Consider the following 12,802-nt stretch of genomic DNA (forward strand, 5'->3'; position numbering starts at 1 on the left):
CAGGACACACCACCACCCACGCTTTGGGGGAGGAAGCTACTGGGAACCTGAAAGGGAGACCTGCTAAGCCTGCAGGGCCAGGAAGAGAGGTGGGGCCCATACATAATCCAGATTTGCCTGTAAAACCAAGTCTCTTGTTACAGCATGCGAGGGGGAACCCCGTCTTTGTAGGTGAACTTCTGGGGCCCAGAAGGGGCACACAGGCCTGAGGCAGCACTGTGAGCCGGGACGGGCACTGGGTGAATGGTGCTGGCAGTTCTCCATGATTGGGGGGTGGGCTGGGGGGCTCTGAGAGCTGGAGGGGGAGGACAACTCTCCCTCCCTCCTTGAGCTCCCTACACCCCCACCCAGGCAAACAAAACCAAGCATTTATCTATTTGGTCTGTTCGCAAACCGCTTTCTCTACTGCCTTTTTAATAGCAAGAAGCTTTTCTAGACTTCTGTTTTGCTTTTGTAACTATACAGTGGCTTTTTAAAATAAAAACAACTTGGTCATGACTCTTAGGCCTGAGTTTGACTGTCTAGGATGACACCTTGTTTGTACTAGGCACTTGATAAAAATCTGTGGAATGGTTGAGTAAATCAGGTATTGGATGAGCACTTCGATCTGTTCTAGGATAAAACCTGTCTTCCCTGAGCCCCTAGGTGGTTGCCCCCCCGCCCCACACCCTTGGTAACCGGTGCCCTTGTGGCGTTCTCGATGCTCTCCTCCACGTCCACTGCCAAGCTCTGGCTCCTTGTCTTTTTCATTCTCTTCTCCCCATGGCACAGAGTCAGTTTATGGAGTAAGACGGTTATACAAATGCCCAGTGCTTCTGTAATGAGTCAGTACTCTATCCACAATCACTTCTCATGACTGGAAATTATGAAGTCTCAGTCCAGTTTGCATCGTGTAACTACCCATTCAACACGGGACCTCTGGCCTCTCAGAGTTGGCCAGTGCAGCTCTCTTAAGCAAGGCCTATTTCAAAGCAGCCCATTCCCATGATAAGGGAATCTGCCTGCAAAGCAAAAATCCTCCCAAATTATATTTTCTGACATTTTAGCATCATGGAGAGAGTTCAAGAACTGCCCGACGCTAACAGCCTGAATGCCAGAGAAGAACTGTGTCTATGCCACAGGCACCTTGGCTGGCTACGTGGTGCTGGACATGGCCTCCCTTCCCCAAGAATCAGGTGCCCATTCATGAGACAGCCATACCCTGACTGCTCCAGGGCTGAGAGAAGGGAGCTACTTGGGTTTTGCTTATGTTAGCAGGTGGTCACTGCGAGTGGGAGAGGTATGGGTATGGGCCACAGGAGAGGAAGGTTTGAGGCAGTGAACATGGGAGTCATGTGAACACACCCCAGACATTAGGAGCAAGACTGAGACCTATGAGCCCATGGGAAGCCTGGCTTGACCAGGGATGTGATTCACATGGGGATCCCTTGGGAGACCTCAGAGCTATGGGGAGATGTCTGTAGGACAGCAGCCTGGGCTTGGCATCTTTACCCAAAAGCAAAGAACGACAAAAGGCTTAGAAAACCCAACACCCCTGATTATTAAAGAGGGGCCTGACTCCCGTCATTAGTGCCAAGTTCCAAAAGCTACCCCAGAGCCATTTCCCACCAGGCCCAGGCCCACGGCGCCCCTCCCCGCACCGTAGAGAAGAAGGTCAGCTGGACTCCATCTCTAGATTTTTGAAAAATTTATTTTATACCCTTAGAAGCTAAGAACTCTGCCACTCATGAACCAAATTTAGGATTAAGATTCTCCCCTAGTTTATCTACTTCCTTTTGAAATTTTATAAACAAGATTTTGTACATAAGAGGTAGCAGAGGAAAATTCCAGTCTGCTTGTTCCAAGCTCAAAAGGTAACTGCACACATCTCAATGTTAGCAGGGAGGGTGGGGCAAGACCGGGGAAGTCCGAGGACACGATGCTCTGGGTCCTACTGTTTCTTCTAGTTGCCAGTGACCGTGTGAGTACTCCAGGAGAAGTCGTGGGCAAGATACCCGCTAGGCTGCTCGTTTGTTTTCCTTCCCAGATGCCTCCGAGGGGCAGACGTGGCACCCTGCGGTGGGCCTTGTGAAGGGAGCGTCTTGAGAACATACAGCATTGAGTTAGTTGTGCAATTCTTACTCGATGTGCAGACCATTTTTGAAAGATTTATAAAAACATCTTCGTCCAAAAAATTGGCAGTAAAAATGACAACTCTTCCAAGGTAAGCCTGTCATAATTGTCACTTCATTGTACATTAAAAAAAAAGTCATCAGCAGGTTAGCTGTAGTCTGCAGCCGCTGGAAATCAAGTGGTTCCTGGCAAAGAGGACGTGATGGTCATTGCAGCAACAACACAATCAAACTTAACCAGAGCGTATGATGCACAGCAGTGACGGGTGATCCTGATGGAGCCTTACAGTGAGGACGGCAGGTGCCGGGGGTGGTGGGAGGCGTTGTTTCCATAGGAAATAAGGGACTAGAAGTGGCAATTTCACTCCTGAATTTGGGCTCCTGAGAGTGCAGCTGCCAGCGATGATATCCCAACACAGATCATCACTGGCATTTCAAGGTCATGTCCTACACAATCTGTGAGGATGGGGGTGGAAAGAAGACTGGGCAGGGGGGTGCTAGGGAAAACAGGAGGACATGGGAGTACTGAGGAACTCAAAATCAATTTTAAAACATCACATTCGAAATTCCAAGAACAGCAGAACCATGTACAGTTTGCCAACTCCTTCTGACCAATTCTCTGAGGGCTCAGTTCTGCTCTTAAACGCTGCCCCGTCTGCACGGTGTCCTTGACAAAGACCATTGCTAGGCTGCGGGGGCTGTAGACACACAGACAAACTGTGGTTTGGCTGCACATTTACCTCACGTTCAGCAGCGAAGGGGCTGGGGCTGGAGTGCACAGTGGTGAAAGCTGTCTGTCCTGTCGCGTGTCCACACAATGCGGAAGCCACCAAAAAGGCACTTTGGGGCTGGCCACGCCTCTTGAACTTGGCAAATCTAACCGACAGGGGCAACCTGGCACTTCCTAAGCTTCCTTAATTCCATCACAGGGAGTTGGAAACAAGGCAGAACACGTAACTAAAGTCAAAATAGGGCGGAAAATGGGTGTAGAAACTCAAAATACAAAATGTACAAAATATATGAAATCCATTGGCATATCCCCTGTCCCCTCTGGAGAAAGGGAAGCTGGTATCTAATTTGAAGTATGTGGATGGTGACTATACTTGGGAAATACCAACAAAATGGGACAGTTGTTCAATTACTTTCTGGTTATTTCTGGGAAAACAAATCTTGTCTCTTTTGGTGTTCATTAGTCATGTTGAAGAGAAACAAAGTGTCAAGTTCCTTCTCCACATTAAAATTACTACAACTCACAGAGCAGCGTTTCTCAACTCAAATATTTAACCTCATATACAAACAGTACCAAGGGTTTTTAGTAATTATATTTTAAGCAAAAGCAAATGATTGCGGATCACATGATTTAAGACTACAGTTTATTCAATATGTCTCCAAGCATTAAAAAGATGATTTTATGAAGTCAAACTCAGTAAGATTATAATTTAAAGTGCTTTTTATTTTGCTGTTTTCCAAATTCGGGGGAAAATTCCGTAACTTCTTTAGTGACTGATGTCGAAGAATGCACCTTGTATTTCTGGAGGACTTTTTTTTTTTATTGCTCTTTTCCAACCTCAATTATATCAGAAATGTATGTTAAAGAGCATAATAAATTCCAAATTTTTGATCCTGGTAACATTTCATCAAGATCCAACTTTATGTGCCCAGGGCTCTCATCTTGACCCGTCTGAAATTCTATACAAATAGGGAGACATATTAAATACAAAGGTCTGTGTAAACGGAGTTCTTTAACTACTATTTTACAACGAAAAGGAATTTTATCACCTATCTTTACATCATTTTAAATTGGATATTCCTAGTCAATGTTACTGCAAGATTAAAAATTTGCCCCCACATATCTAAAGGCAGCTTGCTTTTTTTTTTTTTTTTAAATATAAAAACGAAAGGAATTTCTTTTGTAGCATCATAGAGAAAGCAACAGCTTTACCCCATTCATTCTTGTATGTTCATATAACAAAAAAGTCTGCCACCGGCTTTATTTCCTAAAATCTCCACAGAAACGTGAATCCCCGTGTGAACCGGGCCCCGGAGCCGCTGATCTGGGGGGAAGGAGTTCTCCCACGGCCAAACAGCTCCTGAACCTTCTCCAGGGGCCAAGAGTGCCTTCTTTAAAAACCCACACTCCTCTGGGATCACGGCGGGCTCCCTAGTCCAAGCTGCAGGCTCTTCTAAAGGGCTCAAGGGTGAGAATCTGATTTCAGAACAGCGCTGAGCACCGGGGAACCGAGCTGTGACTCCTTACTGTACGCTGGGCGTGTTTGTTCCTTTAGGGATCCACGTCGTCAAGGTCACTTCTCAACTCGCCAATCATCATGGGGGACTCGGAACCCTTTGAAAAAGAGAAGGAGGTTCACTTCATGCACAGTAAAGTTAGAGAATAGCTTCTCCATGCCCGCTGACCTGTGTTTGGTAAACGAGTGCATTTAACAACAGAAGACTTATTGAAGGGTAATAAAACAGAGCTCTAAGACCTTATACCTGAGAGTTCCCGATTATGCAAACTCTGATTTCCATGTTCTCCCACAGTCACCGAAGGCACCCAGCGACCTGCCTCAGGTGAGTGGGCTACCAGGCAACAGGGCTGCAGCGCTTGTGAGAACTCGGGGGAACCGTCATGATGGAGCGGCTGCTGGAGATGACTCTGGGTCACTCCGGAATTCCGCCTCTGTCACTAGCTGTGTGGTGTTTGGTTTACATGCTAATAAAGTTCTGAATGCCTGCCGTATGTCCTGGGACTGATCTAGCTGGTGGTGGGGGTGGGAAGGAACAGGGACTCTCTGCAAAAGGACAGGTAAAGGCGGGTGGGAGACAGATGCGGGGTGGGGGTGGGGGGATGGGGAGGCCCAAGGTGGAAGGAAAAAAAGGCATTTGATAAACTACAAGAAAGCCACTGGTGTCCAGAAGTCAGAAAATGAAGGGGGCAGAGGTGGCCAGGGGCCCCATCACGCAAGACCGTGAAGATTCTGGCCTTTACCCTGACAGCAATGGAAAGCCATAGAAGGTTTAAGCAGATGAAGCAGAGGGAAGCAAGAGCGAGGCAGGGGCTTCTCAAAAGCCCAGGACACCAAGGTGCTTATTAAGACAATGGAACAGATGCCTCAGAGAGATTTAAATGGTCAGCCTGGCAGGACCATGAATGGACTGCAGCGTGTCCAGGGCACAGGGTGCCACTGATGACGGACACGGGTAGAGGCCTGCTCCAGTGGGAGTGGATGGAGGTATTGGGCATGGTGGGTGCGAGCTGTCTTTGAGGAGCGGAGCTGGGCTCTTGAGTGGCACCCCTAAGAATCAAGTTGGTGGAGATGGAGAAATAACGGCGGGGGGTGTTGGAGGAAAGCTGGGAGAGTGAGGTGCTGTGGAAGCCCCGGGAAAGAGTGTTTCTGGAAGGGAGGAGTGGCTATCAGGGTCAGATTCTGCTGAGTGCTCCACTACCATAAGGCCTGAGAAGCCTACTTGTCACCCCGACTGCTGAGCCAGCCACAGGGCAGGGAGCCAGCGGGGAAGAGGTTGAAGGAAGAGCGAGAGGGAAGAAACTGCAAGTCTGGACAGAGTTCTTTGGAGAAGTCTGGCTGTGAAGAAGGGGAAAGAAGGCAGGGGATAAGAGGAAAGACGAGTCTTTTTTTTTTAAAGGATGAGGGAGAACGGAGTGTGTTCAAATGCTGTGGGAGGTGTTGTACTGACAGGGAGGGGATCAGGATGTGTGTGTGTGTGTGTGTGTGTGTGTACATGTGTACATGTGTGCATGTGTACATGTGTGCACCCACGCTCGCATGGACTGAGTCTGGCTGTTGCAGGAGCTCCTGTCCTACAGCGGTTATGTTCTCTGCAAACAAAGCATGTGAGAAGGTAAGCTGCTGAGCGGCACCTTGGGTTAAACTGCGTCACAGTGCTGCGCCTCTGTGTCCCTTCTGGAAAGTCAAGGTGACAGGGACCTCATGAGGTGGTTGGGAGGATCTAAAAGGTTAAAAAAGGCACACACGACATCAACAAGATTCATTTAATGAGGTCTCTGTGCCAAGTACTGTGGTGAACTCCAGAGAAGGCCACCCTCACAGCACACGCCATCACGGTCATGACCGCTTCACCAGTGTGTGCTGTGGATATATCTCATTCTTTTTTCCACTAGACGGAGCAGTACTGAAAAAAATATATATATTTAAACAAGCTAAAAGGTATTCTTTGACTCCCCCGCAAGTGGGTATTTCAATGGCCTTTCAAGGGTCTGTGTTTCCAGAAAGAATGATGAGAGCCAAAGATGGAGGGGGTGATTTGCCGCTCCCTGGCAGAATGAAGAGACCCCGCCAGGAGGAATGCTGTGGCATCTGGGCTCTATCAGGCCCACCTTCAAGGCACTGCCCACCAGACACTGAGGTGGGAGCCTTGTGGTAACTTTACTCGGCAGCACTGTTCCACTCTAGAAGCACACTGCTGGTGAGCCCCAGACAAGGACCACGAGGTGGGGGGGTGAGGGGCTGGTGTCTCCTTTTCTCCTTGGTTATGGAAATTGTTTTTGGAAAACTCAGAGCAGGCGGGGCCCTTTCCCACAAGGACGTGGGCCCAGCTATACCTGTTGTAAATGTCTGTCTCCGTTCTCATTGGCGGGACTGCCCTCTGACCCGTTACTGCTTCCAGACTGCTCTTTCTCATTCAGCAAAGCTGTGGCATAGGCTAACGTGTCCTGTGAGAGATTGAAACATGAGAAGAAAAAGTCAGGGGGTATGCGGTGGCAGCAGTACCACCAAAGACAATGACCCTCCACTTGATCTTTGGAGATGGCGGGAGCCTCCAGGTGGTGCTCGCCCAGCAGCCACCAGCATACCCCTCAACCTCTGTAACCCACAATGCTTTTCTTCTGGCACATAGTTTGCCACCTGCCCAACAACGTGCTTTCTCTTCACAGAAAATTTGCCTCTTCTGTCCATTCTCATTTCTTTTTTTAAAAGATTTTACTTATTTGTCAGAGAGAGAGAGAGAGACAGTAAGCACAAGCAGACTCAAGTCTGACACAGGACTTGATCCCAGTACCCTGGGATCAAGACCTGAGCTGACGGCAGATGCTTAAGCCACTGAGCCACCTAGGTGCCTCAGCCCCTTCTCATTTTTAACCTACAACTCTCATCTCTGAGGCTGTGGCTTCTGAGAAATGCACTGAAAATCCTACCTGTGGGATTTAAAGCCACACAAAACAGAAAGGGAAGCCTCACCTGAGCTGAAATTGTTCGCTGAAAGGTTTTTCCAGTTGATGTTTCATTAGAGACATTACTCTGTGGTGTCCAGTAATGTTCTGACATCTGAGGTGGGAGGTCAAAAACGCCATCAGAGACAACAAACAAGCCCACGTGAGCCACAATCACTACCATTAGATACTCAAATATAAAACGCATCTAACAGCACACACACAGAGGATCCACCCAGCTCCTCTGTCACACTGGGAGGATCTTACGTCGGCTCTCAAGAGTTCAGTGAACCACTGTGTCTCAGATTATCACCCCTGCTCTCTCACCTATCAAGTTCAGACACTGTATTAAGACATGAACTTCATGTGTAGAGACAGGTTATCAACTGTTCTGAAAAAGGTTGGAAATCTGAAAATAACTCGGAGGCCAGTCTCCAGGTGGAGAAACTGTCCCTGACAAGCAGCATCCCAGGTTAAAACACGTCACGGTGGTTTAACTGCTTCTTGGGTGACAGCCAGCAAAGCTCTAGGGGCAGTTACCTTCTTCTGCAGCCACTGCACGGCCCAGCTCCAGTGGTGGGAGTTCTCCTTGAAGTAGTCCTTAGCAGCAGGGCACCTGGCAGTAGAGGGGTGGGGGGGATTTGTATTAGCCAAATGCTTGCCTTGTCAATATCCTTGTTTCCATTGTTCTACCTTTTTATTTTGATACACAAATGCTACTTCCACTAAAGTTCAGTTGTCTATGAAGTTTTTACTTGTTTTGGTTGGAATACATTCCCATGTGTAAACTTCGAAAAGCAGAAAAAGGTTAAATTTGTAGTGAGAAATCTTATCTAGGAGACCTCATCCACTCAGTTCTATCTGAAAGATAGACAGAAACTAAAAAATGAAACAGAAAAACCCCACGCTAGTCCATTTAATAAGAGAAATAATTCTTGAAAGAATCAAACTGGTTTTTACATTTCTGTGACTTGGGTAAGAATGGTATTAGGGGAAGAACAACTTTAAAGTGTGGTCCTGGAGCATTTTTGCCCACTCAGAAAGCTGTCTTTCACATTCAAAAACAGTACTGATGGCAATACTGTGCACACAGAATGGAGGGATGGAGGACACGCATCAGACATACCCTGCGGCCCCATCACAATTTGGAAATACCACTCAGGCAAGTACTGATGCTGTCACGCTGCCAACATCAAGCCTTGAAACGCACCACCATTGCGGCAGGATGGTCTCCACCTGTGTCCACAACACTATGTCATCCGGAAAATGCATGTTCATGCATTAATTACTTCGACCAGGCTCTCAATTCATTTGTTGAGGACACTCACATACAGCAGCTCGGGCCCAACAGATTTCTTATTTTGGCACAAACCCAAGGATGGCAATCCCCATGCTCAAGAATTAGGAAAAATCTGGAGCAAAATCAGTGAAGCTGTATGGAAGGCTGGGTGGGGACTCAGCAGCAGCCATGCAGTCACTCTGCTCCCACGGGCCCCGCGTGTGCCACAGGTTGAGGCAGCGGGCCACTAAGGTTCCTTCTAACCCTGAGAACCTCTACTTTCCAAGTGGCCATCAACTAACAAATGCGCCAACAAAACGTGGTACAGCCATACAAGGGGGCAGGATTCAGCCTTAAAAAAGGAAGTTCTGGCACAGGCTAGAACACGGATGAACCCGAGCGCATCAGGCTAAGTGAAATAAGCCAGGCACAAACGGACAAACCCCGTGTGACTCCACTTATGGAAGGCACCCAGAGTCGCCAAATTCATAAAAAAGTAGAAGGGTAGTTGCTGGCGGGATAAGGAACAGGAGGGGGCAGTTAGTGTTGGGTAGGGACAGAGGTTCAGTCTGGGAAGATGAAATAGTTCTGGAGATGGGTTGTATGATGGATGGTTACACAATAACGTGAAGGTACTTAACGCCACTGATGCGTACACTTTTAAAGGTAGTTAAAGTGACAAACCTGATTTTGTGTATATTTTGCCACAATTAAATACAAAAAGAACCTCTGCCTTGAAGGTCATCAGCCTGTGCTCAAGTCCTAGATCTGACAGCAGGCACGGCGCTCACACCACCCAAGATGTTGGACTGACAGAGTCTACCAGTATAACCTCACAGAACTGTCTCTGTGGTTAAATGAGAGGAAGGCAATGTACTTTGCAGAGTGCCTGGGTTCCTGAGTCTGAGTAGCTATAACACAATTCTGTCTCTTGAGAGACTGTATTGAAAGTGGAGACCTAGAACATGATGGAGTTGGTAGTGAAGTTATATTGCTGGAAGCTATCTCAAGCGAAAGTTCAAGGACTCTTGCTGTGGAGGTCCCTGAATCTGCCTTGCTTCCTGCCTTTCCTACCTAAGGCCTGCTGGTGGGGCTCTTTTCTGGGATTCCATAAGATCTGCGGCTCCTCTGACACCCCTCCTCACATCTCTTCGAGAACTTGTGAACAGTTTTCTGAACCATCCAAGCAAGCATGCTCTGAGTCAGGCTCTCTAGGAACTAACCAAGGGAGATTTTTTCCCCTGGTAACTAAAGACACCATTTCTTCCCCTCTAAATGGAGCCAATACTTACTTTTGAGCAAGAGTTACGAGAAATTTGACGCACTGGTAGCAGCGACTGCTGTCCACGTGGTTGCTGTGGTGCATCAGGGCTGAGCAAAGAGAAGAGGGAATTGTGACAAGAAAGCAAGACACGGAAAGTGTGTCCCAGTAACACCGCTTCTCCTGAACATTCACAACCAGCAGGTTTGAGCAGCAGAGAGGGCACTCAACTAAAAGCATGGCGGTGTGGCCTCAATGGGATCCCCCAAATTCTAGTGGGCATAGACACTGCTTTCAATGGTATTCCAGAAACGTATGTGGGAGTGGAAGTGTGCCTTTTGGAAGAACCAAAAGGAGCTCAAACCTCCACAGCTGATTATTCAGAGATCTCTGAACTTTTCCATACTCCTGACAAAAGAGCGGTCACAACACTTTCAGTTTGATAAATGGAAATTTACAATATTAGTTCGGTTCAACAAATGCTTCCTGCTCTGTGCTCTGTGGATATAAGAATAAAGAGTCCTTGATGTGGGCTCTTGTGGAGTGTTTGGTCTGGAAGTCTAGAGAAGCTGGGTGCCACCTGGAGGCCTGCAATGTTGCAGCTACACAACTTCGTAGCTCACATTTCTTTGCTGCAATAAGAGGAGGTCTTCAATCTCTTGCCACAGAGCAAATTCTTTTTTTTTTTTTTTTTAAAGATTATTTATTTATTTATTTGACAGACAGAGATCACAAGTAGGCAGAGAGGCAGGCAGAGAGAGAGGAGGAAGCAGGCTCCCTGCTGAGCAGAGAGCCCGATGTGGGGCTCGATCCCAGGACTCTGGGATCATGACCTGAGCCGAAGGCAGAGGCTTTAACCCACTGAGCCACCCAGGCGCCCCAACAGAGCAAATTCTTGAATGACTCAGATTAACTGGCAATACTGGCGGGGTGGTGGGTGTTGGAGAGGATGATTTCTAATCACGCTTTTTCTAAGAAACAGCTCATTAAAGCTACTTGAGCCTTCTAAGGACGAAAAATGCAAAAAGCTTTTATGAGTGGTAAGAGGAATGTGGATGCATTCATACCACCGGTAAAACAACAAAAATAATCCTATTTTATGAGCTTGACACCATCCTGAGCCTGAGGTTTTTCTCTCCCCGAAGGCTGCAGAGCGGATTGAAAGATTTCTGGCCTCGGAAAGTAGCTCTTAGCTTGTTGAAAAGAGTAACAGCACCCCTGACTCTTAGCCGACCCAGTTTAACAGGAGCCCCGGCTGCACCTTGCTGACTCAAGGGGGACAGTTGTCTAGCTGGTAAGATCTTCTGACTTCATGTCTCCTGGCCAGAATACGGGAGCCCACAGCCCCAACAGGCCTCTCCTGGAGCCCTTGCTGACTAGTGCTGGGGGGTCCCAGTCAGGGAGGAGGCCGGCCAGAATAACAGGCTCCCTGGCTGTGGGTCTGCTACAGACATCTCTCAGGATGGCCAGACTACTTGCCTAATAATCCATTTTCTGTCTCAAATACAAATTTGACTCGCTCCACTTGTATGGGATCTTCAATGACCTGTGATAGAAGGAGACAAAGGTTGGTACATGCATGAAGGAACTTGTATGAGGCCACTCACTGGTGCCTTTTAAAAATGATTCTGTTCAAGAGATTAATTTAGTTCCTAACTTAACAAAACCCAATACAAACGAACAACAACATGGCACTGGCATATATCTCAACAGCATCTTAAATTTTATTTTATTATTGTATTTTAAGTATAATCTATTCCCCAACACAGGACTCAAACTCTGGACCCCAAGATCAAAAGTCACAGGCTCTACTGATTGAACCAGCCAGGTGCTCCTTAAATTTTAAACTAAAGATGAAAAAAAAAAATGATCAAGTAATAGTTGAAGACCCATTCATTTCCTGTCTCTGTGTTCTGACCTCTACAGTTCTCCACAGAATAAGAGGTTTAGGGTCTAAACTGTTTACTGAAACCCTATTGGAGTTTTGCTACGATACAGGGCTCTCTGCACTGTCAGGAGGTTTATGTCATGCCACACGGGGCTGGAACTGTGTCCTGCTCATGGTTGGACTACTAGTGCCTGGCACTGACCTGTGTACAGGGCAGTAAGCTCAGTGGTTTGCTGCTGAGCAGACAAACAATGTGCAGTCCGTCTCCGGAGGAGCAACGATCTTCTATATTTTGTGAAAGTACTAGGACCAAACAGGAGATAAAGGACCAGAGAGACAGGCTTTTTATAAATGCCATCAGTGATGTCTTTTCTTGTTTGGAAGTGTTTATTAAATGCTCACCCTGTGCCCAGGACTCTCGCTCTGTTTAGAGAGCCCTGGGCCAGGTACTCATCAGCTCACCCAGTCACCAAAGTCTACTGTTTCTCTTTCCCAAATACATGGAGACCTGTCCCTTGCCGCCTCTGCCCTGTGTCTCCTCAGTACAGGTCTTGTGATTTCCAGTTCACTGCCACACACAACTCTGTGGTCTTGCAGTTCCAACCTGGCTTCCTTCTTCAGTCAGGCCTTCCAAACAAGTGCCAGCAGAAGCTTTCTGTCCTAAGTCGAGTCATGTCACTCTCCTGTTAAGGTCTGCCTATAGTGCTCATCAGTGACAGCAAAGACTGCAAAATGAAATGTCTACAGAGGCCAGGACAACAAGAAATGAACACAGTGGGCTAGGTATGATGGTATTGAGCAGTGAGGACAGAGGGGACTGGGTAGCACATATCTGATCAGAGGGTAGCGAGAGCTAACTGGTCGAGGTGAGTGGGGCAGGTGGGAAATGGGGCCAATTCATTACACTACCTGGTTTCTCAAGATAGGCCAGAAGCCAGAAATTACAAAACTTTGGGTCAAATAAAACAGGCACACAGGCAGAACCTGGCCACCCGTGTGCAACCAGGGCCTATGGGTAAAAGCCCACACACTCTGGGTACTGGCAGCCTTTTGTGATCTGGTCTAGGCTTTT

At 47.5% G+C, this 12,802-nt stretch overlaps 1 protein-coding gene across 3 annotated transcripts in view; it reads right to left on the reverse strand.

Annotated features, from left to right (window-relative positions):
• Nucleotides 1-1,672: 1,672 nt before the first annotated feature.
• Nucleotides 1,673-12,802, reverse strand: part of USP24 (ubiquitin specific peptidase 24) — a 138,280-nt gene continuing 127,150 nt past the window's right edge. For 2 of the 3 annotated variants that reach the window (XM_082688546.1, XM_082688545.1), the window contains exons 63-68: nucleotides 11,322-11,388; nucleotides 9,874-9,952; nucleotides 7,843-7,918; nucleotides 7,331-7,417; nucleotides 6,694-6,804; nucleotides 1,673-4,455 (exon numbers count right to left, since the gene is read on the reverse strand). In XM_082688546.1, the coding sequence (XP_082544672.1) occupies nucleotides 4,393-4,455; nucleotides 6,694-6,804; nucleotides 7,331-7,417; nucleotides 7,843-7,918; nucleotides 9,874-9,952; nucleotides 11,322-11,388 (483 nt within the window). In that variant the 3' untranslated portion in view covers nucleotides 1,673-4,392. The remainder of the gene's footprint in view (nucleotides 4,456-6,693; nucleotides 6,805-7,330; nucleotides 7,418-7,842; nucleotides 7,919-9,873; nucleotides 9,953-11,321; nucleotides 11,389-12,802) is intronic. The other variant, XM_082688544.1, reaches the window with a different exon arrangement.

This window comes from Mustela nivalis, assembly GCF_964662115.1.
Source record: "Mustela nivalis genome assembly, chromosome: 10".
Taxonomy (NCBI): Eukaryota; Metazoa; Chordata; class Mammalia; order Carnivora; family Mustelidae; genus Mustela; species Mustela nivalis.